General features: G+C 37.0%; 1 protein-coding gene across 1 annotated transcript; it reads right to left on the bottom strand.

The window, feature by feature from the left end:
* Nucleotides 1–18,048: 18,048 nt before the first annotated feature.
* Nucleotides 18,049–19,834, bottom strand: LOC102123657 (growth-regulated alpha protein). Its single transcript, XM_015450078.4, has 4 exons — nt 19,657–19,834; nt 19,435–19,558; nt 19,237–19,320; nt 18,049–18,386 (listed from the first exon to the last, which is right to left on the bottom strand). The coding sequence occupies exons 1-4, from the start codon at nt 19,754–19,756 to the stop codon at nt 18,371–18,373; spliced, it is 324 nt and encodes a 107-aa protein (XP_015305564.1). The 5' UTR covers nt 19,757–19,834; the 3' UTR covers nt 18,049–18,370.
* Nucleotides 19,835–26,627: the final 6,793 nt, after the last annotated feature.

Here is a 26,627-nt window from a genome sequence, read left to right as displayed (position 1 = left end):
TCTTCTGATTTTATCACCAAACGGCCTCTCAGGGGAGCGAATCCACTCTGCTGCAAGTCTGGGGCTGGACCTCATCCTGCTAGAGACCTAGCTGATTGCTTGATAGTTCTTTTGTTTACACCACAGTTGCCATCCATAACAGGAAGTTGGGTTAGGCCTTTTTCTCTGTGGATGAACATAGAGGGAGCCTTTCCAAGATGTATGCTCCACCCTTCTTTTCTCTTTCTGAGCAGAATCTTTCCCTAGAGTCCCATATCAGATATGATGTAAACCTTGAATTTTACAGTGAAATGTTTGCTTCATGTTTAACCATGACACTGATCTGCTTCAGTGTGTGACTTAAAGATTCATTTGTTACTGGTCAATGCATCTAACATTGAGGCTCATGGAAAAACCCTGATATTTAATGACAGAGGTAAAAATGAGCTGCCTGTTGATTTAGCAGTATGAGGTGTTAAGAGTACCAAATAAAAGATCTCCAATAAAAACAATATTAATGCCCAATTACGCATTTCCAGGACTGAGATCAGCCATTTCTCAAATAAGTTTTACTAATCTGGCGAGTTTAGCTCTGTTGATACCTATGATACAAATCGTAGTATTTAACGTTTTGGTAAATACTGAAATTGTGAATTGGCTCGAAATCCATTCAGGCATGTTTATAAATCATAGAAGCTCTCTAAATAGTATGATTGGATGTGAGCTAATATTTAGGAGACTCACCAACCTATTAAAAGTATGTAAGTACATTAGAGAGGTGGGGAAAAAAATAGAAACAAGAGAGAAAATGCATTACAATTTGTTCCAACAGAGTTTTTGATCTCTTCACTCCAAGTATTGTGAGTGAATGTAAAAATATCATTCGATATCTACAAAATGCTATAATTCATCTGTTGTGTCTCACCAAATGCCAGCGTTGTAAAGAGATTTCTCACTTGTGCCTTTCTTCATCATTTGATGGTCATGTTGACTAAAGTGAGTTGCTTCCCTCTGGCAATCATTGCTGATGTTGAGTAAACTTGTTCTGAACCATTGTTAGTTATCCTGCTGGGACACACAACACTGGATAATGACATAAAAGACTAACAGGATGTGGTATAACTTGACGCACTAAATCCTCTGCTAAATCACACTTTTTGTTTTACTCAACTGTCTTCCTCTTTTCATTTGGCATTTCATCTGATTAATCTTACCTCTGTTCATGAAATATAAAGGTCTAGCTAGGTCAACACTAAGAAGATTGTGATTGTTGTTATTCTACCTACCCCTTACTCTAAATAAGTATTTTAACAGACAAGGAAGATCTTCCTTATCTAAACATTTGTGGCAGAATAAGCTTAATGTCTTGGGTTTTCTAAATCTCTTTTTTTTTCTTTTTCTTTCATTTCCACACTCATCCGCTACACTTTATCACATATAATAAACAACTAATATTTCATGACAACTACTTTGTTCCAAGTGTGTTTTATGAATTATCTCTATCTAATCCTCCCAACAACTATTTTTGCCCATTTTTCTGGATAAGATTATATAGTTTAAGAAAGGTTGAGTGACTTGCCTAAGGTCACACTGGAAATCGATGGAGCTGGAGTTCAAAACCAGACCATCTGACTGCAGAGCCCATATAGGTAACCACTGCCTGCCATTCTTCATTGCTTCTCCTAAGGTTGACTTTGCATGTCCACAGCTTCACCTACCAAGAAAGAGACAAGCAGATATGTCAGAGAAGTCATTGTGCACTTCACAGCATCCTGCCATCCACCTGGTTCTCTGTGCCAAGCTTGTCCACCATCTCCTTTCTCTATAGACCATTCATTCATTCCTCAAATATTTTTGTTTGAGTTTCTACTAATACCAAGCAATGCTGACAGCACTGAAGATATAGCAATAAGCCAATCAAATGTTTTCTCTTGAGTAATTATTTTATTGTGGCTGATGATTGACAAATAAGAAAAAAAGGTGGTGTGTGTATGTATATGTTTACATATATATTTTATATAGAGTGGTCTGAGAAAGCCTCCAACACAATGATATTTGAGCAAAACTCTGAAAGAAGTAAAGGAAAAACTATGCAGTTCTGGAAAAAAAAAATACTCCAGTAATAGAGAAAAATAGGTTAAAATATTCCAAGGTAGGAGTTTGCTTGGTATATTTAAGTCGCAGTGTGGCTGAGTGGTATTAACAAGTAGTCAGGGGCTGTAATATTGGAGGGTTTGTGCCTTGCAGGGTGTGATGAGAATTTTGGGTTTTCTTTAAGTGACTTAAAATGCCATTTTGCGGATTTTTAACAAAAGAATAAAATGATCTTTCTTCCTTTTTGAAAGTGTTTCATATGCTGTGTGAAAAATAGAATAAAGGAAAGCAGAGAAAGATAAAGAGAGGGCAGAGTAGTCCGGGTACAGACTACTATAATCCCATCACTTTTGGAGACTGAGGCGGGCTGATTGCCTGAGGTCAGGAGTTCGAGACCAGCCTAGCAACATGGCAAAACCCCACCTCTACTAAAAATACAAAAATCAGCCAGATGTGGTGGCCCATGCCTGTAGTCCCAGCTACTCAGGAGGCTGAGGCATGAGAATCACTTGAACCCTGGGGGGTGAAGGTTGCAGTGGGCCGAGATCGCATCACTGCACTCCATCCTGGGTGACAGAGAGAGACTCTGTCTCAAAAAAAAAAAAAAAAAAAGAAAAAGAAAAAAAGAAAAGAAAAGAAAGAGAAAAAGAAAAAAAGAGAGAACGAGAGAGCAGAGAACTGTTAAAACAATTCAATTGCAAGATGACGTTGCCTCAGTCTAGAGTGAGAACCATAGAGCTGGTGAGAAGTTTTACAGTTGGGGTTGTCTTTGAACGGTGTAGCTAACAGGACTTACTGGTGAATTGGGTGTCAAGCGCGACATACATGATTTAGTAAGGATGACTCTGAGATTAGCCTAAGTGGAAGCATGAATTTGCCATCACTGTGATAGGGAAACTCAAGGGAAAGAAGATTAGATTGAAATGGCTGCGAATTTAAATTTTATTTTGGTCATGTTAGTGTTAGACATTTCTATTAGATTATCCAATTAAAGATATAAACAGTTGGATATAAGAAGGTGTAATTCAACTGAGAGGTTTGGGCTTACATTATATAAACTTGAGAGTCACTATCACAGGGACAGTATTTACAAAGAATTGGGTTAGGTCACTTCGGGAAATGAATATAGTAAAAAAGAAGGAAATCATCCCCCTAATAGTTTCTTATTCCTCTTGCATATCAGAATCCCCATTGAGCTTTAAAATACATACATATACCACAGCTCCACCACAGACCCATTGTATCAAAATCTTCAAGATCCGGGTCCAGGGATCAATTTCAATCAGGTTTCCTAGGTGATTGAATATGTAGAGACTGATATGTATTGGGCAATCGGTATTATAAGTCATTCTGTTGGGTTATAATAGGAATTAAATTTTAATGTTGAGAACACAGTTCTTTTCATAACCACAGCCATATACTGAAACCCAGGGTATAGTTTTCCCTTTCCTGGATTAATTGGGTAGCCCTCTAACTCTTCCGTCTGCAACTATTTTTACAACAATTTTTTGGCACAATTAACACACATAATCTTCAATATTATCTCATTGTTTTCAGACAACTATTCTTAACATGTTTTACCAGACCCTGTCTGGCGTTGGCCATCCTGTCTCTCATTCTCATCAGGCACCAGGCTCCTCTTTGCTGTCTGCACTACTGCCACAAACTGGCCTTTCTTCAGTCTCAAGTACACATCTACTTCCTCCTATGCCCAAGTTCTACACTTGCTGTGTCCTGTTTAGCTGTTCCTTCTTTCACTTAATTAACTCCTACTCATTTTTTAACTCAACTCAATCATCACTTCCTTAGAGAAGTCTTCTCTGACTTTTCTGAGTAGGTCAAATACCACCATGGAAGTAGATTATGAAATAGATTTAGAGAGTTATGAGCAGAATTTCTTTAAAAGGGAAATAGAATGAAATAGAAAGTGTGAGTGGGTTACAGCTACGAAGGATAACTATTATCTCATTAATTATTGTTTCTCTGTGTGCTAGCAGGACAATATACCCAACTTGTAATACTTTTACAGAGAGATGGGAGAGATGAGAGAGAGAGAGAGAGGGAGAGAGAGAGAGATTATTATTGTCTGACTCTCTCATTAGACTGGAAGCCCCATGAGGTCAAAGGAGTGTGTCTGCTTGCTTTTCATTTAATCCATAATTTCTCATTAAATTGCTGACTCTCATTTAAGCACTCAAAGCATTTTTTGAGGAAAGGAGGGAAGAAAGAAGACAGGTATGGGAATTAACATTTGGAGCATGGAAATTTTGCACTGTTACATTTTGTAGCATGACCGCACCTAACTTGGCCCATGCAAATTCTGTAGACTTGCCAACATTATATTTGAACACGGTGAGGTTTTCCACGATGTTTATTTACTTTTAATAATTCTTTTAAATAAACTAATGCTTTTATTTATAAGTTTTAAGTGAAAGGCTAAGCTCAGGAAATCTGATATAATTATAAATTGCATTACTTTTTGAAAAGAGCTTTAGAAGTCCAAGCCTTCCTGAGAACCATGGTAGAAAGAACTTTATTATTTTTTTCTTCTGAAAATGTATGGGGAATTTAGAAATGATGTCAGAACTAACAAACTGGCATCTTATCCCTGCTTGAGGATACTTTTTTCCCCATGAAGCTCTTTTAATCACTGTTTCCAGCTTTTTTCACTCCATCAGTCATTAGTTTTGTGTTTCAAGGGTCAGAACCCTAACCTAATACTAGTCTCATGGGAAAAGGTAATTAATTAGCTATTTAATTGACCATTTCAGTTTTATAGTTTGTCTCATATGAAGCTGAGACAAATTATAAAACCATAATAGTCAATTAAATAGCTAATTAGCTTATTAGCTATTTAACTAGGACCCAAGCATTGTCAGTCACCAAACACTGTTTTCTTGGTTCTACCTCTAGGGCTGGCTCCATTCTCAGGTTCCATGTAGCTGCAGGATGTGACCTGAGGCCCCATATTGTCTTGAATTTGCTCTAATGAATTTACTGGTAAAATGCTTCTTTTTTCCAGTAAGCTCCCAATCTGTCCCTGAGTCAATCACTGTGATCAGGGGAATGTGATTGTCTGATTGGCTAGACCCAAGTCACGTGCCTGGAGTAAATTCAACGTTTCCGAAAGCATGTAGACTGAGAGTGGAAGACAAGGTAGTTCCTCAGAGGGATATCAAGGTATGTCCACCAGAAGGAAAGTGTATCAAAGATAATAGTAACAGTACCTCCTCATATGCTATGCCTGTCTTAAATTATGTTTCTGCATCAATTTAGGATATTCGTTTAGCTGTGTAAATGTTGCTTCCCATACTATGTTTTTATTATCTGATTTTACTAGTAGTTTTGTGTGTATCCTGCCACTCCAAGTATACTGTAATTTCTTTGTAAGTGAACATTAGGCTATATATTGGGTGATATATAACTGTGATGAGATCTTGATTTTTTAAGTGTTAAAGTAGGATCTCTCATTCACTCCCTAACTTATACATGTTTTCTTGGGAATTGTATACTATTTTAGATTTCATTATAAATAAAATGTAGTTGCCTTGAACATGGAATCAAATGATATTCCTGGGAACAGGGATGGAATTTAGCCTCAGCGAGTAGAGAGAAACTCCTAAAGAATAGTAAGAGGAGAGAGATGTTAAATCCCCAGAAAGAATAAGTAACTCAAGTTATAGATTCTTGTTATTATCAAATATACTGTTTTTTCTTTAAGTTAAAATCATGATTATAATATATAGTGAGAAAGTGTCAAAGATTTAATCAACCCACTAATGAGGAGACTAGAGGGATGATGAAAATTGGTTCAAAGGAAGAGAGGAGATGTGTCTGTATGTATGTGTGAGCATGTAGATATAAGATATATAGAGATAATAATCAGTGGATAAAAGAATAGTGGAAGAAAATTGCAAAGCTACATAAAAACAGATTCACATCCTACACGATAATAAAATTGTAACAGTTGAAGTTATCTTTTCTATGGCATAGAAGTAACTTGAATCACTAGTGAATAAAAACAGTTTGTAATGATCAGTCCTCTATAACTTAACAGCTAACTTTACAGAGGCTGAACATGATCAGTAATAAATAGAAAATCAAACAGAATTATATCCCCTGGAGAGAGATTCAATTTACATGGGCATGTTAGATAATACTTTAGTATGGCTCTAAAAAGTTATGCAGTAGCTTATTTCCAAATTTAAGAATTTTTTTTCTAACACTGTAAATTAACAATGACGTCTAAATGCCTTGTTGAAATGAGGAAGATAAGGAAGGACTATTTCAGCACAGTAGAAATATTCCAGGAATGAAGACACTTGTGTGCCACAGGGGAGGGTAAGTTGAGGAGGAAGTAATCAGTTCTCAATGATCATGTATTTGGCCTAATTGAATTGAAAATACAACTTAGCAATGGGCAAGCTGCTGGAGGACTGAGAGCAGAGTCCTCTTAGGAGGTTGACTCCAAAACTGTATGCCTAGCCACTTGAGCTGGCCTGTTACTGGGGGCCAGGGTGGGGGCGCTTGCAAAGGCTTCAAGTTTACGTTCATGACATATACCCCTTACTTTGTCATCTTTGCCATCTATTTCCCAGGGGCTTCCAAAATAAAAGTGGGATGAACTAATCATAGGTGAATGGAAGAAAATATTCAAGGCCAGGGAGAGAGATGGAAGTCCCAGTAATTTTTAAGTTCCATGACCAGGACACCTATTATTGTATCCAGAGATAACATCAATCTATTCCTTATATGTCATAATTTAATAGTTTAGAAACCGACACCTGTTTCCTTCTAGTTGAAAAAGGAGTTATGTTCTCACGCTATGTGTGGCGGTATCCGTATCTTGTCTTGGTACTTTCTATGCTTTCCATTCCTGTTGAAGCCTTGGCTAATTCCTTTTGAGGCTGGGAATTTTCCCCAGGACTTCTAAGGATTCAAGAGCAGATACCTAACACTTTGTGTTATGGCTGGGAGTTAAGATAACAATCACCACACTTCCGTGGCAAAAATTACTTTCACACGTCCCTCCTCACAATACATTTTTTTTTTTTTTTTTTGAGACGGAAGTCTTGCTCTGTCGCCAGGCTAGAGTCCTGTGGCACAATCTCGGCTCACTGCAACTTCCGACTCCTTGGTTCAAGTGATTTTCCTGTCTCAGCCTCCTGAGTAGCTGGGATTACAGGCATGCGCCACCATGCCCAACTAATTTATATTCTTTTGATTTTTTTTTTTTTTTTAAGAGATGGGGTTCCACTATGTTGGCCAGGATGGTCTCGAACTCTTGACCTCATGATCCACCTGTCTCGGCCTCACAAAATGCTGGTATTACAGACGCAAGCCAACGTGCCCTGCCATAATACATTCTTAAAGGCTTGAAAGATCTATGAGGGCCACAGCCATATCTGATGTTAGATTAAATTGACTTTGGGTGGGGAAATTCTAAGAACGATCTTTACTGCCTCTTTGAAAATATGGTAAATGCAAAGCTGGCACTTCTGTTTACCAATATATAAGTCTTACAGAAATAAATTTGGCTCTCAAATTGCGGAAATGTATGATTTTTGTTAATTTTGTTTAAAAATTCTGTGTTTGGGGAGGGGAACGACACACACTGGGGCCTGTCAGAGGGTCGGGGGAAAGGGGAGGAAGAACATCAGGATAAATACATAATGCATGTGGAGCTTAAAATCTAGATGACAAGTTGATAGGTGCAGCAAACCACCATGGCACATGTATACCTATGTAAAAACCCTACACATTCTACATATATATCTTGGAAATCAAAGTAAAGTAAAAAAAAATTAAATCCTGTGTTTTTAAGCAATAGAGTATTGGAAAGTGAAAAATAAGTAAGGGAACACACAAAAATTGGAATTTCTACAGAAAGTCTGACATCCTGGAACATGAAGATCTTTTCCTATTATCCGTCTCACTACTTGTGATTTACCTTGGTTTCTCATGATCATTTTGCCTTCTTAATCATGTAACAACACAGTATTAACTTGAAAGAAAATATGCTGTTTTGTGTTCCCTTTAAAAGACCAGATGAATAAACAGTACATAAAATTTTCTGGGGATTACCCCAGATCTCCTCTTCTTTCGATGTTCCTATAAAAACAAAATTATCTGTTTTAATGGCAGTTGAATGTGTGGAAGAGGTGAAATAGGCAAAGGTTATTTCCTGTAGGTTCAGTTAATATAAAACATAATGCAAAGCCACACCTGTTTATTCTACCTGCCTAATTTCTTGCTCCACCCTGGGATTATAGGCGCACGCCACCACGCCCAGCTAATTTTTCTTTAATAGAGACAGGGTTTCACTATGTGGTCAGGCTGATCTTGAACTCCTGACCTTGTGATCCGCCCCCTCAGGCTCCCAAAGTGCTGTGATTATAGGCAAGAGCCATCGCACCTGGCCAATTTGAGAGTTTTTGTAATGAAAGAATACCGAATTTTCCAAAATGATTTTTTTGCATCCATTAAGGTGATCACATAATTTTTATCTTTCATTCTATTAATGTGGAGAATCACATTTATTGATTTTCATGTGTAGAACTATCCTTGCATTTTATGGAAAAATTCCATTTGATTATAATGTATGATTATTTTACTGTGTTGTTGAGTTCAGTTTGCTAATATTTTCTTGAGATTTTTTGCATTTAGGTTTATTAGAAATATTGGCCTGAATTTTTTTTTCTTATAGTGTTCTTTTTTGCTTTGGTATCTGAGTAATGCTGACCTCATAAAATGAATTGGGAATTATTTTATCCTCTTCAATTTTTTGCAGAGTTTTGAGAAGGATTGGTATTACTCTTTTTTAAACTTTGGTAGACTTTACCAGTGAAGGCATCTGGTTCAGGGGCTTCTCTTTGTTGAGAGATTTATGATTAGTGATTCAAACTTTTTACTTGTTATTGACCTATTCAGTTTCCCTATTTCCTTATAATTTAGTCTTTATAGTTTATACGTTTCTTGGAATTCATCCATTTTTTTCTAGGTTATTCAATTTTTGGTGTATAATTGTTCTGTATATTTTTTGTGATATCAGTTGTAATGTCTCTATTAAAAATTTTGTTTATTTGAGTCCTGTCTTATTTTTAGTCTAGCTAAAAATTTGTCAATTTAGTTTACCTTCTCAAAACACCAACTCTTAGTTTTATTGCTCTTTTCTATTAACAAGTCTACAAGACTATTTTCAGGTCTTCGTTTCATTTCTGCTCTAATCTTTGCTACTTCATTTATCTAACTTTAGCATTGTTTTCTTTTTCTAATTTCTTGAAGTGTAACTTTATATTGCTTTTTGAGATCTTTGTTTTTTCTTAATGCAGGTATTTATACTATAAACTTTCATCTTAGATTTGCTTTTGCTGAATATTATAAGTTTTGGCATGTTCTGTTTCCATTTTTATTTACTTCAAGATATTTTTATTTTCCTTTTTGTTCATTCTTTTACTCACTTGTTGTTCAAGGCTTTGTTGCTTAATTTTTATGTACTTGTGAATTTTTTAAATCTTCTTCCTGTTACTGATTTCTAATTTCATTCCACTATGGTCAGAAAATATACTTAATGTTCTTTCCATATTTTTAAACTTGTTAATACTTTTTTTGTGTGTCTGTTTTATAATGTTCTGCTTTGCTGTATAGCGCCATAAGTCCCATAGTCTTTCTTATTGTTTGTTTGTTTGTTTGTTTATTGTTCTTCTGGCTGGGTAATTACAAATGATCTGTTTTTGAATTAACCGATTCTATATTCTGCTTTATGCAGTCTGCTATTGAAACTCTCTGGGAGACTTTTCACTTTAGTCATACTTCAGCTCCAGAGTTTCTGTTTGGCTCTTTATGGGGGGTTCTTTCTCTTTGTTGAGCTTCTAATTTTGTCCAAATATTGCTTTCCTGATTATTTTTAGTTGTCTCTCTGTGTTTTATTGGAACTCATTGAGCTAGTATAAGATGGGTATTTTGAATTCTTTGTTAGACAATTTACAGATCTCCATATTTTAGAACCAGTTACTTGTTCTTTATTTTGTTCTTTTGATGCTATTATGTTTCCCTAATTCTAGCACAAGGGGCATAGCTTTTGGCCGATCCTGGTTTTTGATATGCATTCATCATTAAGTTTAATCATTTCTACCTTTTGTTTTAAGGTGAGAGATACACAGCCGTGTCTTTTCCTTGAACATTTGGAAGCCCTTATAGGGTTATTAATTGGCCCAATTGTAATATCACCGTGTCTCAGGAAATAGGGAGGCCAAAGGAGAGAGAGATAGTGAAGGGTCAGTTTGAATAGCCATGACATTTATAGATTAACTGTCTTGTTTGGGTGCAGTTCGTGAAGTCCTAAAATGATTACAATAGTAACATCAAGGATTACTGATCACAGACTATCATAACAGATATAATAATAATGAAAAAGTTCTAAATGTTGCAAGTTACCAAAATGTGACACTGGGACACAAAATGAACACATGTTGTGGTAAAAATGACATCGATAGACTTGTTCAATACCGGGTTGCCACAAATCCTCAATTTGTAAACATTACAGTGTCTACAAACCAATTAAGTAAAGTACAACAAAAAAAGGTCTGCCTATATTCTGCTCCAGGGTCGGAATTTCCACCTCAATAATTACTGGTAGATGACATATAATATGTTATCGCCTTCGATTTTTATTGGTACCAAAGAAGTAAAACTCCAATACATATTAAACACCACACACAATTTTTATAAATATGATAGAATTTACTTTTTCCCTGTTACCTAAACTGACTGACCTGAGGAAAAAATTATTGTACATGGAAATGAACTTTGGCTAAACAAAACCCTGTAATACAAAATTTTTGTTTTACCTTTTTTTTTTTCTTAGAAGGAAATAGAATGAATTTTTGGTGTCTTGTATAATTACTGATATTTTCTGATTCCAATTTCAGCAATTTTAACTGCAAAATGTGAATAAAAGTAAAGAAGTCTCATCTTGATTATGACAAAAGATTTATAAGTGACCAAATTTCTGAATTTACATTTTGTTTTTCCCCTATTGATCATCAGTACATTCTTATGGGGGGGAAAAAAAGACACAGAAATTTGAAGGAAAATCAATTTGTTTTAAAAAGGAAGTAGGAAATAAAAGATAATCTCGTTTATAACATATATGACTAACTCATTGGTAATTGAGAACTTGTTATTTAATTTTTCTGAGATTCTTAGTTGGAAATACTTTGTTTTCTTGAAATAATCAGTGGCTCAGAAATATAACAGCAATTCCTTTAACATCAAAAATATGGCTTCAATTTTCTAACTATGGATGTACACCTGCATACCCACTTAATGGAGAAAATTTACTAAGTGCAGAAAAGATTAAGAGATTATTTAAGTTATTTTAAGGTTAGTCCAAGGAAAATACCTTAGCAGATATGTGCTTCTTTCTTCAACATTCTGTTCAATGTATAACTGAAACATTTTACCTATTTAGAAGATGCTGAGTGAACATAGTTATGATAAATAACTCTTTGATGTAAAAGGCAATGTTCAAAGTTCTTAACGTGTATATAAAATGCACTTAATCCTTTCAAACACCCAACGAAGTGGTTACCAGGTTTTTCCCCATATTACAATTTACAAGGAAATGAAGAGGCACGGAATTTATGCAATTCGTCTGTTTCACAGTTAATATTTCAGAATTTGAGCTCCATGCAGTATGGCTGTAACCACTACACAGTTAAAAAAATTTTTCTGAGATAGGTGATTGAGAGCTTTAGGAGAGCAATTTTTTTAATGTTTGTTATTCTTATGCTTAAAGAGCTCAACTTTCTTTCCTAAAACATAGGAAACTGCTCAAGTTATTTCACTAATGGAAACAACTGTTGTGCCTCTAAAATGATATATTTAAAGTTAATGAAATCTACATCTTTTTATCTATCTGTCCCTTATTCCAAGTCAATGTATTTCACCTTCAAAATCATGTCAGTGGAAATTCATTCTGGACCTTAGGAGTTTGCAGTAAGTGGAAGTAGGCATCTTGGTTGGCTCTTAGTTGCTGAGTTAAAGATTATAGTTTTCTGCTGACCCAGTTTGTACACTTTATCATGTTTTAATGAATAAAATACTTTACCTTCAGCATTAATAGGAAGCTGTCCAGGCCTTTACTCTCCTTATAACTTAAGAAAAAAGAAAATATTTGCTGTAATGACTTCCAGATCAAATCAAAATATCGGCATAAGCAAATATTTAGGATGAATAGACCATCAAAAAATTTACGGTGGTAGCCAAAGGGATAAAATATTTCAAGAATCCACTTTGTAGAATGATCTATAGCTATGCTTAAGACTTTCATAATAAACATTAGTTGCTTATGTAATGAAGTGTAAAAAAAGATTTTTCCCACCTTTAATATATCTGTTCTCATAATTCAATTTCTAATAGCCCTATATTGATTTTTCAGAACACCAAGAAACAATGATGTTCTACCAACATAATCCAGTTCTTTCTTGTTTTAATGAGTGCCTCCCCCAGCCAAAGACACGTTGTATGAGCTGAATGGCAGCTCTATATGCCCAAACATTGAACTTACAGAAACTCCAGTTTTAAATGAATAGAGAAATCGCTAAATAAAAATATTGGTTTCTAAATTCCATTTTGAACTAACATATTTATTGTATCCTGCAGCTTTGATTGGCAGTATCTAATATGCCTATAAAATCCAGAGTTGCTTCTGTATCCTAAGTACGAATGAAACAGCAGGAATGGGCAGGCAGTATAGTGTTGCTCTAACCATGCTTGCCTTGGGGAACTGTGCTTTACAACTGTGCTTGGGGAATGTGCCTTGGGGAACTTGCCTCAGAGAACTCTGCCTTGGGGAACTGTGCTCAATTCTATTTTGTTGCCATTACTACTACTATTGATGCAGATGTCTGAAGGTGGCATTAAATCTCTGGATGCATCCATTGGTCATTCCAGATTATTTCATCAAGTGAAAATGTCATCCACTTGGCCTAGCCTTTAGTACATTTGTCCTCTCTGCCTGGTTTGAGTCCCTTCTACCTTCTGATAACAGAACCCTGGCTTTCCTTCGGAAACCATCTCCCCTTCCTTCTAGTCTGGGTGGTTCAGATAGGCTGACTCCACCCTGAAGCTCCGGGAGTGAGCTGACATCCCAAAGTAGTAATGACCATTTCTTTCAACCCTGAGCCACCCTCATAGCTCAGAGGTGGACAAGTGATCTAATAAGCCTGGCCAAGTCAGAAAAATTCCCTGAGACCACTTTGGTAGGAAATGGCTGGAAAAATCGTTCCTTGCTTCCTGCTGGGTTATAGCTTGGAGCTTTGCCAGCGCTTTGCATAAAGGAAAGCCAGCACAGGGAAAGGCAGCTAGACCTGCAGTGAGACTGGTTATTGAAGAGAATTTTTGGACTCTAGAATCCAGGTTTATCTCATCTACACATCAGTCAAAGTAAATGCTACTCTCTATTTCAAAGTGTTATTATGATGAATGTGTCAATATTTATAAAACACCAATATATTTCATAAGGAAATGAAGTAATTACCATTTTAATTAAACAAGTTTGAGTTTTTTTTTTTTTTTTTAACTGACTGTACTGACTGCTTGAGTTATCTTTCTAACCAGAAGGGCTTTTCAACTTGAATTTAATTTCTCTCTTCATTCGATTCAACATTTTTATTGATCATTTTCCCAGCATTGTAACACAGGAATGAAATTAGGTGCCATAGATACAAAGACAATTGATACAGAATCTGCTACCTTCTAACTCTCAACACCATACAGGAGATGAATGTACAAAGAGAAGATTTTAGAAGAGCCTGGTGAATACCATGACAAACTATGCACAAAGTATTAGAGGCAAGGATGAGTATCTCCTACAGCTCTTACAGGTTAATGAGTGGGTTTGTGAGAGATGTTACAGAGGTTTTCCTACAAGAGGTGCTTACTTATGTGAGTTTTAAAGGCTGGAGAGTTTTCCAGTAGGTGGGACAACACTGAGGAATGGAAAATGGTCCAGTAGGAGACAATCAAGCAATCAAAGGCATGAAAATTGGAAAGTGCATGGAAGTCCTAGAAGCAGTAAGTGACTCAGATAGATGGAGTTCATCCTGTGGGCAGGGAGAGGAGAGTAAATGAGGCAGGAGGGGAGATCAGGATTCCACATGGGAGGCCATGTGCTGTAGGATCTTGCTTGTCTGTCAGTTTGGATGTTGCCATCACTGCAAAGCTTTCACGTGTGCCTCATGGTGTTTTCATCTCCCTTGTGGACTGATTCCTTTATTGACTATCTACCATAGGGACAGTGGGAAGTCAAGAGTAACCTACAGGTTCAAGGCATGTGTAGAAAATAAGGGATGGTGGATGTTAAATTCAAAAGACATTTACAAGATGCATACAATATAAAAGGGATTGTGATCAGTTTTGTAAAAGATAGTGGATAAAGACAAAACTTCAAACATGAAATTCTTCTTTGATACTTAAGTCGGACACTTCCTTCTGTAACATTGCTAGTCTACTAGTTCTGCAGTAAAGACATCCTGATTATTTCAACAATCTATAACTATTTAAGTTTATTGGAAATAACACCAAGCACCATCTAATATATAGATGTGAACATCATTCCAAAACTTTAAAAAATTAGCTTTTAGTATAAGCTTTATGTTTGCCTTTTCTTAAGACTGTTGTTTATGCTTTTGTGGAAAATATTGAGTAATTAAATTACATTATGCTCATATCATGTAATCCAAGAAATACAGGAATGCCAAAATTACAAAAGAATGTGTCAGAAAAAAACACAGCAAATAAGCAAACATCTCAATGGAAACATTTTTACCATACTAGATGATTATACTGGTCACGATGATGACTCCAGTATTATGGAAGTACAATGTAGGAAGTTGAGATGAGTTATAAACCACAGCAAACATATCACACACAGTGTATGAATACATAGTTCAACTAGGACAGTTACAAATCATCCTAAAAAACTTTGATGATCAGAAAATGACTTCTGTAATGTTTTAACATTTTGAAATGTTTTTATGCATTCTTTGTGACTCATCTATGTTCTCTTTGGAAAGACAAATATGTTTTATGCAATTGCTGGGTAAATTCCCAATAGATGTCAGTCAAACTAAGTTGGTTGATTATGTTGCTTAACTCTTCTGTACTGCCACTGAATGTGTACTGCTTTGCATATTAAGTGTTGAAAGAGTTTCTTAGAATCCGTAACTATGATTATACATCTTTCTATTGCTCTTTTATGATCTCTTCATTTTGCTTTATGTGTGTGTGTGAATTTTTTTTTTCTTTTAGAGACAGGGCCTTGCTCTGTCACCCTGACTGCAGTGAGGTGGCACGATCATAGCTCACTGCAGCCTCCAACTCCTGGTCTCAATTGATTATCCCACTTCAGCCTCACAAATAGTTTATGTATTTTGATAATGTTTTTCTAAGTTCATAAGAGCTTGGGATCGGTTGTCTCTTGTTGAGTTAACCCCTTTTTATTTTAAACCATCTTTTTTTATCTCTAAGACTATTTCTTTCCTTAAGGCATAATATATTAATTAAGCCTTCATTAGTGTATCAATTTTCAATAAATATACTTATTATTTATATGAATAGTGTATTAATAGTTTTTAAGTAATAAATATATTAATATATCCAGATCAGGTTTAAATATATTAATATATCCATGTCAGCCCATTTTTATATGATATAACACTATTAATTATTTTCATTTCTAGAAACCTGGTGCCCAATTTGTTTTCACTTTTAATGTCTTTTTATAATTGACACATAATTACTGTACATGTTGATGGCATACATAGTAATGTTTCTATATATAATGTATACAGATCAGATCAGGGTAATTAACATATCCATCATTTCAAATATTTATCCTTTATTTGTGTGGGAACTTTTGATATCCTTCTAGCTGTTTGAAACTATATATTACTTTTAACTATAGTCATTCTACAGTGGTATAAAACACTAGAATTTTATCCTCCTATACAGGTATAATTCAAAGTGTGTCTCTTTCAAGAAGCATAAACATGTCATATTTATGTAGTCTGATAATGTTTGACTTTTAATTGCAGTGTTTATTCTGTTTAAATTTACTAGAATTCTTAATATAGTTGTATCTAAGTCTACTATCTGCTATTGTATTTGTCCTATCTCTTGAAAAATAAATTTTTAAATTTGGAATAAGTTTAGATTCACAAAAAATTAGTGTGATCAACGAGAGTTTCTATATCTGACCTTTAGCTCAGTGTCCCCTAATGTTGACATCTTACATAATTGTAGTACATTTGACAAAACTAATAAATTAACATTGGTACATTGCTGTTAACTAAACTCTTTATTCACATTTCATCAATTTTCCAGTAATGTCCTTTTTTCTCTTCTAGGATCTAATTCAACATACCACATTGTATTTAGTCCCCATATCACTTTTGTCTCCTCAAATCTGTGACAAGTTATTGGTTTTGTCTTGTTTTTCATGACCCTGGCAGTGTTTAAGAGTACTTATGAGGAGCTTTGTAAAACATCCCTCAGTTCAGATATTTATGATGTCTTTGTTATGATTATATAAAGGTTATGCATTTTCTGGAAGCACTTAAACGGAGTGGAAGTGCCCTTCCATCACATTATATCAGGGGATGAGTGATACTCACATGCCATAACTGGTGACAATAACCTTGATCACCTGGTGAAGATTGTCTGCCAAATTTCTCCACTGTAATTGTTTTCCCTTTTTCTTAATTTTTTCTTTGGAATCCAGTCACTCAATCTAGCTATACGCACTTGGAGAGGGGAATTACGCTTCACCTTCAGGAAGGAAGAGACTATACTCACAGTATCAGCAATTCTTCTGTAAAGCTGTGTCTCTTCTGCCCTTGATCCATGTGTTGGCTCATTCCTGCATTTCTGTCTTCTTTTGTATTAGTCGGGAATTTTCTATTATACCATTTTATGTCCTTTTCAGATTAAGTCCAAAATTTTGCATTTTCCTTTGAGTTGTTGCCCTACAAATTACAATATTTGTTCTTGCTACAATTTTTGCTTAATACTTTCTCTAACAATTGAAAAGACATGTTAGAGTCTAAACCCATTTATCTCCCAACCTGTCTTTCGTGCTATTTTTGTCATATATTTTACATTACAGTATCTCAATAGGTCTTTATTATTCTTTAAATATCACAATTTTTTTTAGTTCTAAGCAGAATCAACTTTTCTACCTTTTGTTCCCAACCTCATTAAACGGAAAAGAATTGCGTGTTTGAAAAACCGCTTCTGAAAGCATCTAGCAGATTTAGCAGAGGCCCATGTTAAAATATCAATAACATTCAAAAGTTTGTAAAGAACTAATTTTGAATAACAAATTGGTCAGTGTGAAAAACAGCTATATGTTATACAAAATTAGAATTATCAAAGTAGTTGGGGGGTAGTGTGTACTTTCTAAAAGCATGAGATAGTCCATTTTGAGTATGAGAAATATAAGGGAAATGCCAGCTAGAAGCAGGCACAGATTTAGATAGAATCTGCAGTCTAACTGTGTAACACCTTGGGCGCCTGGGAAGAACTAAAGGTCAAGAAGAAGTTTTGGAAAAACCACATAAGCACTTTTTTCATAAAACTTTTATTATCATGTCATTTGTAAAAATGTAACAGTAATGGTAACTTCGTTTTTCCAAGGCAAAGAGAAACTCTGCAGAATGGACATTAAACAAGGCATTATGCCTTACAAGCGAGACATAAAATGTCAAGGGAAACTTCAGCATAAAAATGTTGAACACATAATGTGAGATAATTTCAATACATAACAACTTACATTCTTCTTTAAAAAAAGTATAAAAATACAGATGTGCACATACATTCCCTTACCCTAACAGTGATCCACTCATTGCTTACATTCCAAACCCCACCCTCCAATTCCCCAACCTATCATTTATCAAGGTGCCTAACACATTATGGTCTCCCACTAAATAGTAGTTTAATGACACATTTAAAACCCATCATATTCCAATTAAATAATCAGGACTGAGCTGTGTTTGATGAAACACACTCATATCTTTAAATAACAACATGTAAAATATTAAAATACAAGCTTTCATAAATAAATAAGTACATAAATAAGTAGAACCCTCATAAGAAATAGTCAAACACATTAAGTCCTTTCCAGGTGTCCCTAGAAAGCAGCTGTTCTCTTTTTCATTTTCAGCTCTGGTAAGGGCAGGGACCATCCCGCAGGAAGTGTCAATGTCAGGCTGATAAGCTTCTTCCTTCACTCCTGTCAGTCGGTGCTCCCCCTGTGATGAGAAAAGGGTTACTGTTGCAGGTGCTAAGGAAGGCTGCTCTTCTGTCACTCTGGTGGCTGAAGTTGCTTGGAGGGATGTCCCCATGCAGACTCTCGCCCAGCCCTCCACTCAGGGAAGGTCTGCCTGTACCCACTGCCCTCTATAGCAGAAAACTCGCACTCCTGAATGCTACTTTTTTTTTTTTTTTTTTTTTTTTTTTTTCAAGAAAGAGGTGGCTGTGGACTCAACTAGACTCCTGGTTTGAAAAGCCAAAACATATTGGTCACTGATTGTCACATTGGGTTAGAAATTTCTATTCATGATCTCCCTTAAGCTGCACACAACCCTATGAAATAACTATCATTATCTACCCTATTTTGCTAAAGCTCAAAGAGATTAAATAAGGTTCACAGGGCTCCTAGCCTTGAACTCACTGGGGGTGTCACTGCAAAGTTTCTGCTCTTCACCAAGAAGGCTGAGAGGCCAGAAGTGGCCAAACCAGACATTGCATTTTTAGGTCTGAAGCCCCTTAGGGACTGAGGTAAACATCCTCTCCAAACAGGCAGGGGGCATTTTAGCATTGTCAGTCAAATCTATTTGGTATTCTAGAAAGGCACATTTACCCTCACTTATTTCAGTAGGGGTTAGGCCTGCGAATGGAGGGCACTGAAACACGGAAATATCCTCTGGCATCAGAGCAGACTAGTAACCTTAATGGCAACTTTAATTGTGAAAATAATAATTACAATTTCTAGTCCTTCAGCTAACTCCTGGGTTGCCCCGATTTTATTTTTAGGGGACAGATGCCAGTATTTCTGACCAACGGCTCCTGTCGCCTGTGTATATGGAAATTACAACTCACTTGTTCAGTATCTTTTCGATGATTTTCTGAACCATGGGGGATGCGGGGTTGAGACAAGCTTTCTGCCCATTCTTGAGTGTGGCTCTGCAGAGAGAAGGGAATTCCATGAGTCAGGAGGTCGGGCTGGGCACAGGGTTTGGGGCAGCGGGAGAGTCGGGGACTCCGGCGGTGACAGCGGCAGCGCGGGGAGGAACTTACATGACTTCGGTTTCGGCGCAGTGGGGTCCTGGGGCCTTCACAATCACACTTTGGATGTTCTTGGGGTGAATTCCCTGTAGGGTCTGCAAGCACTGGCAGCGCAGTTCAGTGGCCACGGGTGCTCCTGGGGAAGAACAGACTCGCTGATTGAGCTGGGCTGTCGGCGCGGGGCGCCCACCCCAGCAGCGTCCGACCCGGGGACCCCAGAGGGAAGGGACCCACCTGTTGCCCGCCTTCCGGTGGCCACCAGGAGCAGGAGCAGCAGCGCCACCCGCAGGAGCCGAGGATTGCTGGGGGCTGCGGAGAGCGCGGCGCGGGCCATGGGGCTCAGCAGACGGATCGGGAGGCTGTGCGAGAAGCGGGAGAGCTGGCGGGGAGGTGCCTGCGACCCGGGCTCTGTGGCTTCCCCAAATCGGCGAACCCTTTTTATGCAAGCTTGAGGCTGGAAAGCCCGAAGCGGCCGGGTCAGGGAAATTCCCAGAGCTCCAGATCGATCCCGAGTCCTGAAGGAAGGCGACGGCCCCGCCCCCGGGGTAGAGTGGGGTACCGGATGGGGGAGCCCACTGGTGACGACTGAACCTCTCCCTCCAGAGTAACTCCCATGTACTCTGGGACTTTGTGATATTCACTTTCTGCCCCAAATTCCTGGAGGGGCAGTGAGGAAACCTCGCTGGAGACACAGCCTGTGAGGGGGACCTTAGGTCCCTGATGACCCCCGCTTATGGGGTAGGGTTGGAGGAAAGAGCTGGGGGGACCCGAGAGAACCAGGACAGGAAAGGCACGACTTCTTTAGAGGAAGAGAGCTTTGTCTCCTCAGTTATCAGATTTGCTGGGGACCCGGAGATAGGCGAGTTTTACCTCAGCTATCCTCTCTCCGTATAGTGTATCCTCTATGTTAAACTCCCTGTCTCTGCCTCTCTCATTTTCGGTTTAGCGTATTTCATGTACATCTAACATCAGTGCTCTCTGTGAAAGTACAGCCATCATCTCAGATTCCAGAGAAGAATGTTCTGCTTGTTCCTTTTTTGCATATTCTCTAATCACACTTAGAACATCTTCTTTACGTCCTCCATTCGGTGGCAACAGATTATCAGTGTCAAAAGTTGAATCCAGTATTACTGTCAGTGGAAGCCAGGGCTGTATAGCATGACCTCTTCTTTAGTTTCCTGCATAACTTCCTTTCTCCCTCTGAAATGTTGGAACTTCTTAAATCCCTTGGAGATCTTCTCCCTGTGGGAGGGATTCAGATTCGATCTAGAAATATGACACTGGCTGTCACTCTGAAGCTGTGGAGGGGCAGGGTCCAGCAGGCTCATGAGTTCAATGTTTCTGGTTGTGTCTTTGCAAATGACACTGGAGAGTTGGTATCTGGTGTGCAAGCACCATTCCCACTGGAGAAGCAAACAGCTGCCTGCTGATGACATTTAAACACCAGATCACACAAAAAATCACATTCCAATTGCTATACAACTTTCTGGTCTTCAGTGATGGGCCCTCGTTCTCTGGAAACATTAACAGGGCTCCATTTTTTCTGGTCTGGAATTTCAGTCTTTTAACCTGACACCTTTGTCCCTTTTTCAACAGTTTTAGATAATTAATTTTGAAATGTCATTAGGTTTTAGAGGGTTTAAGTGTGGTTCTACAAGTTGCTCTCAGACGTCTCTGAGACGTGGAGTAGGATGGAGGAGAAGAGACAGGAGTGGCAGCTGCTTGAAGCACAGGGCTCTACACAGCCCAGCTCCAGGGGTAAGAGTCCTTGCCCATAACCACAGAGCATGCAACTCTGCTGCCCGTATTTAGTTGCAGAGTATCACCTGCAAGTTGTTAAACCTCTCTGTGCCTAGCCCAAGGTGGTTATGAGAAACGAGTTAACATTTGTAAGGGACATCATGGATTAAGTGCCTTATTAATGGTTGTCAAATAAATGAAATGGACTATTTTCATTTTCAAAACACTATTTCTTTCCTGACATTTCCTAAACTAAAACTCAACCTGCTATGAATTCTGCAAAGGAAAAAGAAGAATCTAATGCAAAGTTTTACTCCCCAGTGTTTTTCATGTTTAGAATTTTCTGTATCCCTTACTGCCACCCAACTGTCCTTAACTGTTCCTAACTGATATAAAGCAGTGTGAGTCCTTAAGAAATCAAAGCAGAACCTACAAAGAAGAATGTTCATATAAACACCACAATCCCAGTTTCCAAAATGGTCTTGTAGTTACTGGTGCTCACAGGTATCTGTGATGTCCTTACAATAATCTTGGAAAAAGGATAGAAAGGTGTGCTAAAACATCCTGTTACTTTAAAATAGACACTATAGGTAATATATATGCTCCATTCTCTTTCAGTGATTTCCTCTCTCACATCTTGCTGACTACTTAAATTCCTTGAAAGAAAGGTTAGATACAGAAAAAAACATTCATCCAGTGGAGGCCAAAATACAGTGTCCCAAATGTCTTCTGCAGTTTCAAGCTGTAATAAATGCTGCAAACTTATAAATGAAAAATAAAGTTCAGTTAGGAATTTATAAAAAATAAAAAAGTTAAATGTTTTTAATTTAGGAAGGCTTTCAGAAAGGAAGACAAGTCTGTACTTTATTAGGAGATGCACTTTGATGGGGGGACATTTTTTATTGTTGAGATGGATCGTTGATTTATTTTGTAGACTTTCAATCACTTCATCTATAAAAAAGGAGTTTGAATAAAAAACTTATCTTATTTATCGGAAAAGATGTACAACACAAAGGACCTATAAAAATACTTGAGTATGAGCCTAAGAGAAAAACCAAGAAAATTAAAAGGAAATTCAAATGTGTATTTGAAAGCAGGAAATGACATATAACCTAAAGGTAGAAAACATGTGACTAGCTCATGTATAATTGAAAGTTTGTGTAGTTACTCCTCTTGTTATCACTCTTTTTTTTTGGAGATTTGATGGAAAACTGCCCCAGAAATATGAAAATGATTCTTTAAAACTTGAAAAACCTTTGGTTTTCTAATTGTTGTAATACATGTTCATTTTATAAAAACTATAAAAATCAGCAAGACATGAAGAGTTCATTTTCTCTAAATCTATTCACTTTTGTCTATGAAACAAACTTTAACAGGTCACTAAAAATTTGTTTGTTTTTCTTCAGAAAACATAAGGTAAATGATAAGAGCTTACAAGATTCTGGGTAAATATGGAACACACTGCTTTTTTATTTAGTAGCTTCATACTATGGGCAAGTTAATAAACCTCTGCACCACAGACAAGGGGCAAATAATTTATTTTATGCTCTTCTAAGCGTTTTGCAAATATTGACTCATTCAATCTTCCAAACAATACTGTGAAGTAGATATAAATTGTTATCGGTATGGAACTTAACGGTTACAAACAAAGGAAATGAGGTTCAGAGATATTAAGTCACTTGCTTAACTTCACACATCCTTGCGGCTGGAAATCAAACCCAGAGAAAATGACTCTTAACCATTAAACTATGGTAAAAATGCACTATGGTATATAATTAGTACTTTAAAGGAAAGGAAGGATTTTTTAAAATGTATTTGTTTTTAACCTAGTTGAATGGCTTAAATTTACATATTTTAAAATGAAAATAAATCAATATGATAATCTATCTTTGTAGTTTTGTTTCACTAACTGTGTAACTCTCTCCTGTGGCATTGATACAGCTCATTATCTTCCCTTAAGGTGTCCAATTCTGAAGAATAAAATAATCACTTTTCCAAGCAGAAAGCTGACAAACTACTTCTTTAAAAAAATGATGAAGGCAAACATCTTCAGTGTGATGTCATATGGATATCATGTACCGGCTTGATATGACGTCATCAGAATGCATAAGCAGGATGCCTTTTTGGTACGACTTCCAAAAATTCATCACCCAAATCTAGTCATGATAAAAAACCTTCTTCAAACTCATGCTGAAGAGTTTTAAAGCTGATCAGCGTTCTTCAAAACTATCAAGGTCATGAAACAATAAAAGACTGAAAAAGCATCACAGTCCAGAGGAAACTGGAGACGTGACAACTCATTGCTGTGTGGTAGTTTGGATAGGATCCTGGGACAGAAAGAAGACGTTAATGAAAAAACTGGTGAAACGCAACTTAGTCTGGAGTTTAGTTAAAAGTAACGTGTCATTGGTTTCTTAGCTTTGACAGGTGTTCCGTGGTGTTGTAAATGGTTCACTGTCGAGGAAGCAGGATGAAGGACACACAGACACTGTACGATCTTTGCCATATTTGTGAATTGAAAATTGTTCCAAAATAAGTTCATTTATTTCTAGGTTTATTTTTCTAAATCCATTTAGAATACCACCAAAAAGAAATTACGGCACGTGCAAGTTTTACCTGCTACTTTCTAGACAGGAAATTGAATTTTTATTTAGTATATATTTGCTCAAATATGAAAATTCAAAATATCTGGTGCCGCACTTTGGACAGTTCATCATGATTCATAGAGTTAAATACTTTTCCTTCAGCATTATGTTGTCCAGATCTCTCCTCTAGTTCTAATAACTGAAGAAAATAAGAAAGTGTTTGCTATCATGGTCTCCAGACCCAACACAAGAAGAGCGCCAAGAGAATAAAGTGAATGAAACATGTCAAGACCCAGTGGATGTTTGCAGGTTATGCAGAACTTGACTACTGAGGAAAATGTCATCAAAATCACTTGTTTTTGTAAATGAAGTATAAAGCAGAGGATTTGTTGGTGGTGGTGGTGGTGGTGTTTTTCCCTACATGCAACTTGTATCAATGAGATCTTCATAAGCCAAAGCTTATAACGCTGTTGACTACAAAAATAAATTGTCTTGTTAGAATAAATGTTTCTCCAAGCGTAATTTCTGTTCAAGAGTTGAATGCCAGGATTTTATGCAGTCTTTAAACTCATTCAAGCAACAATTCTTAAAGAAACGGAAGAATCTTTAAAAATGGAAGCTTTGGTGGCTAAATTCCATTTGCCCTGTAATCGTTATGGAACCTTACAAAACTGGCATACAGTAAAATCTTGATGCTCACATCTCCTAGGCCACCTGTTCTCCAGTCACTGCTACAGCACGAGCTGCCTGCAGATGTCACCTGGAAACTCCTTGCCTCAAATGAACCAGGTGTCTTTCACTTTCTGGCCCAGTGTTTCTCTGTTGCTGCCAGGAATCATCCCTTTCACAAGAGGAACTGGAGTCAATGGATAAATGTTTCCCCATTTTGCAAGTTTTGGTCAGAAACTCTACACCATTTTTCAGAGGGTCCCCAGTAGAATTGACCTCCAGCTGCCCACGTCCTCTTTTCCTATTTTGTTCTTCCCAGCTTTCAAGTCCTCTGTATTGGTAATATGTCCCCAAATAAATTACCTGCATGGCAGGCTCATGACTCAAAGTCTGCATTTTGGAGAAGTCTAAACTGAGGCACTGCTCCATCATGAGAAATAACCATGCTCAAATAAGGAGGGCAACCCTGCTCTGCCCCAAACTGACTTAGGAACTTCTTCCTCATAACTGCCATCCCTATTTCCCTATACTCATCTCTTCCAATGTAATGACTCTGGCTCTGAGGGGAGAAGAATGAAGTTGTGTGAACATGACATTAAATTCCTCAATCAGTCCACTCCAAAGTCCTTGGGCATGGTGTGTGCTGGATTCGTGGTCAGCCTCTCTATTTAGCCTCCCAGAGACTGCTTGTCTGGCAGCTTCTCTTTCTTCCCATACATTTAAAATTAATATGTGCATACAAAGCACAGTGATAGGTTTAGTAGAAGAGATAAAGTTGGATCAAATCCAACTTCTAACATAAAATTCTTCATTTAGTCTGTCTACTTTCTTTTGCAATGATAGATCATTTATTTTTCTATTCCTGGCATAATAACCTCATGATATATATGATCAGTATACAAGTACTTAAAATCATTCAAGAAACACTGAAAATCATTCACTATTTTAGCTTTGGTCTGTTTTCTTGGGTGGGGGGTGGAAGAATGGGCAATTATTTATATTTAAAAGTGTTTTTATAAATTGTTTTGCCTCTTCATTTTCTTAAGATTGGTTCCTAAACTTTCTGGAAGTGGCATCCATTAAATAAATAACATAATGATCATATATTATGAAAAAACCAAAACGTAGGATGGCCAAACTTGCAAAAGAATAAGGAAATGAGAAAATTTCCCTTGGAAATTATTACCTAAGAAATTTATTTTGAAGATTAAAACATCACTATGACTTTGGTATTCTGGAAACAAAATTTAGGAAGTTAGGAGATGAATGTAGAAACCACAAGTGAAAATAGCATGCATAGCATAGAAACACAGATTTCATCTAAGAAAAGTTTGAATCATCGTAAAACCTTGATCTTAAGTTTCCTATCTGTAGTGTGTGTATATATATATATTTGATTCAGAGTCCTGCTCTGTTGCCCAGGCTGGAGTGCAGTGCTGCAATCTTGACTCACTGTAAACTCCGGCTCCCAGATTCAAGCAATTCTCCTGCCTCAACCTCCTCAGTAGCTGGGATTACAGGTGCGCACCACCGTGCCCAGCTAATTGTTATATTTTTAGTAGAAATGGGGTTTCACCATGCTGGTCAGGCTGGTCTCAAACTCCTGACCTCATGATCCACGTGCCTCAGCTTCTCAAAGTGCTGGGATTACAGGAGTGAGCCACTGCGCTTGGCCAATCCATAGTATTTTTCAATGTTCATTATTGTCCAATTTCTTGGTCAGAAATATTTTTGTTTTGATTTTTTCCTTTTGGGTTCTGTCCATATATTCAGTAGAGACTTCTATACAATACTGATTTAAGAGTTGCTCTACTGGTGTTTTACTGAGCTAGTTCATTGATTGACATTTTTGAAGTAGTTAAAGACACAAAAAATATGGGATCCAATTAGACATTATAATTGGATGGAAATTATAGTGAAAATTATAGTGAAATGGAGGAAATTATAGTGAAAATGGGGAAACAAGAGCTTGGTTGTGTGTCATTTACTATCTGTATGTTGTACATAGAAATAAATGTCTTCAATCAAATAATGCTTAATGTGCGCATATTAGCATCTGTGTATGACTCGAGCTTGTGGGTGGACAGACTCTTATCAGAATCCCCAGTAGCTTCAAATGTGAGTCTAAGTAAAATATCACACAAGTCACTGACAGGAAAAAGAGCATAAGGCTGTTGGAATGTCTATGACTAACTTGTTGAGACCTGTGAG

The sequence above is a fragment of the Macaca fascicularis genome, chromosome 5 (genome assembly GCF_037993035.2).
Source record: "Macaca fascicularis isolate 582-1 chromosome 5, T2T-MFA8v1.1".
Taxonomy (NCBI): domain Eukaryota; kingdom Metazoa; phylum Chordata; class Mammalia; order Primates; family Cercopithecidae; genus Macaca; species Macaca fascicularis.
Note: the sequence above shows the minus strand (reverse complement) of the source record. Positions and strands in the feature narration are given on the sequence as shown.

Excerpts from the sequence above, each read along its gene's own strand:
- LOC102123657 (XM_015450078.4), bottom strand. The coding sequence starts at position 19,756 with ATGGCCCGCGCCGCGCTCTCCGCAGCCCCCAGCAATCCTCGGCTCCTG. Across the intron at positions 19,559-19,656 it reads CACCGGAAGGCGGGCAACAG|GAGCACCCGTGGCCACTGAA; the intron begins GTGGGTCCCTTC and ends GTTCTTCCCCAG. Across the intron at positions 19,321-19,434 it reads TGCGCCGAAACCGAAGTCAT|AGCCACACTCAAGAATGGGC; the intron begins GTAAGTTCCTCC and ends TTCTCTCTGCAG.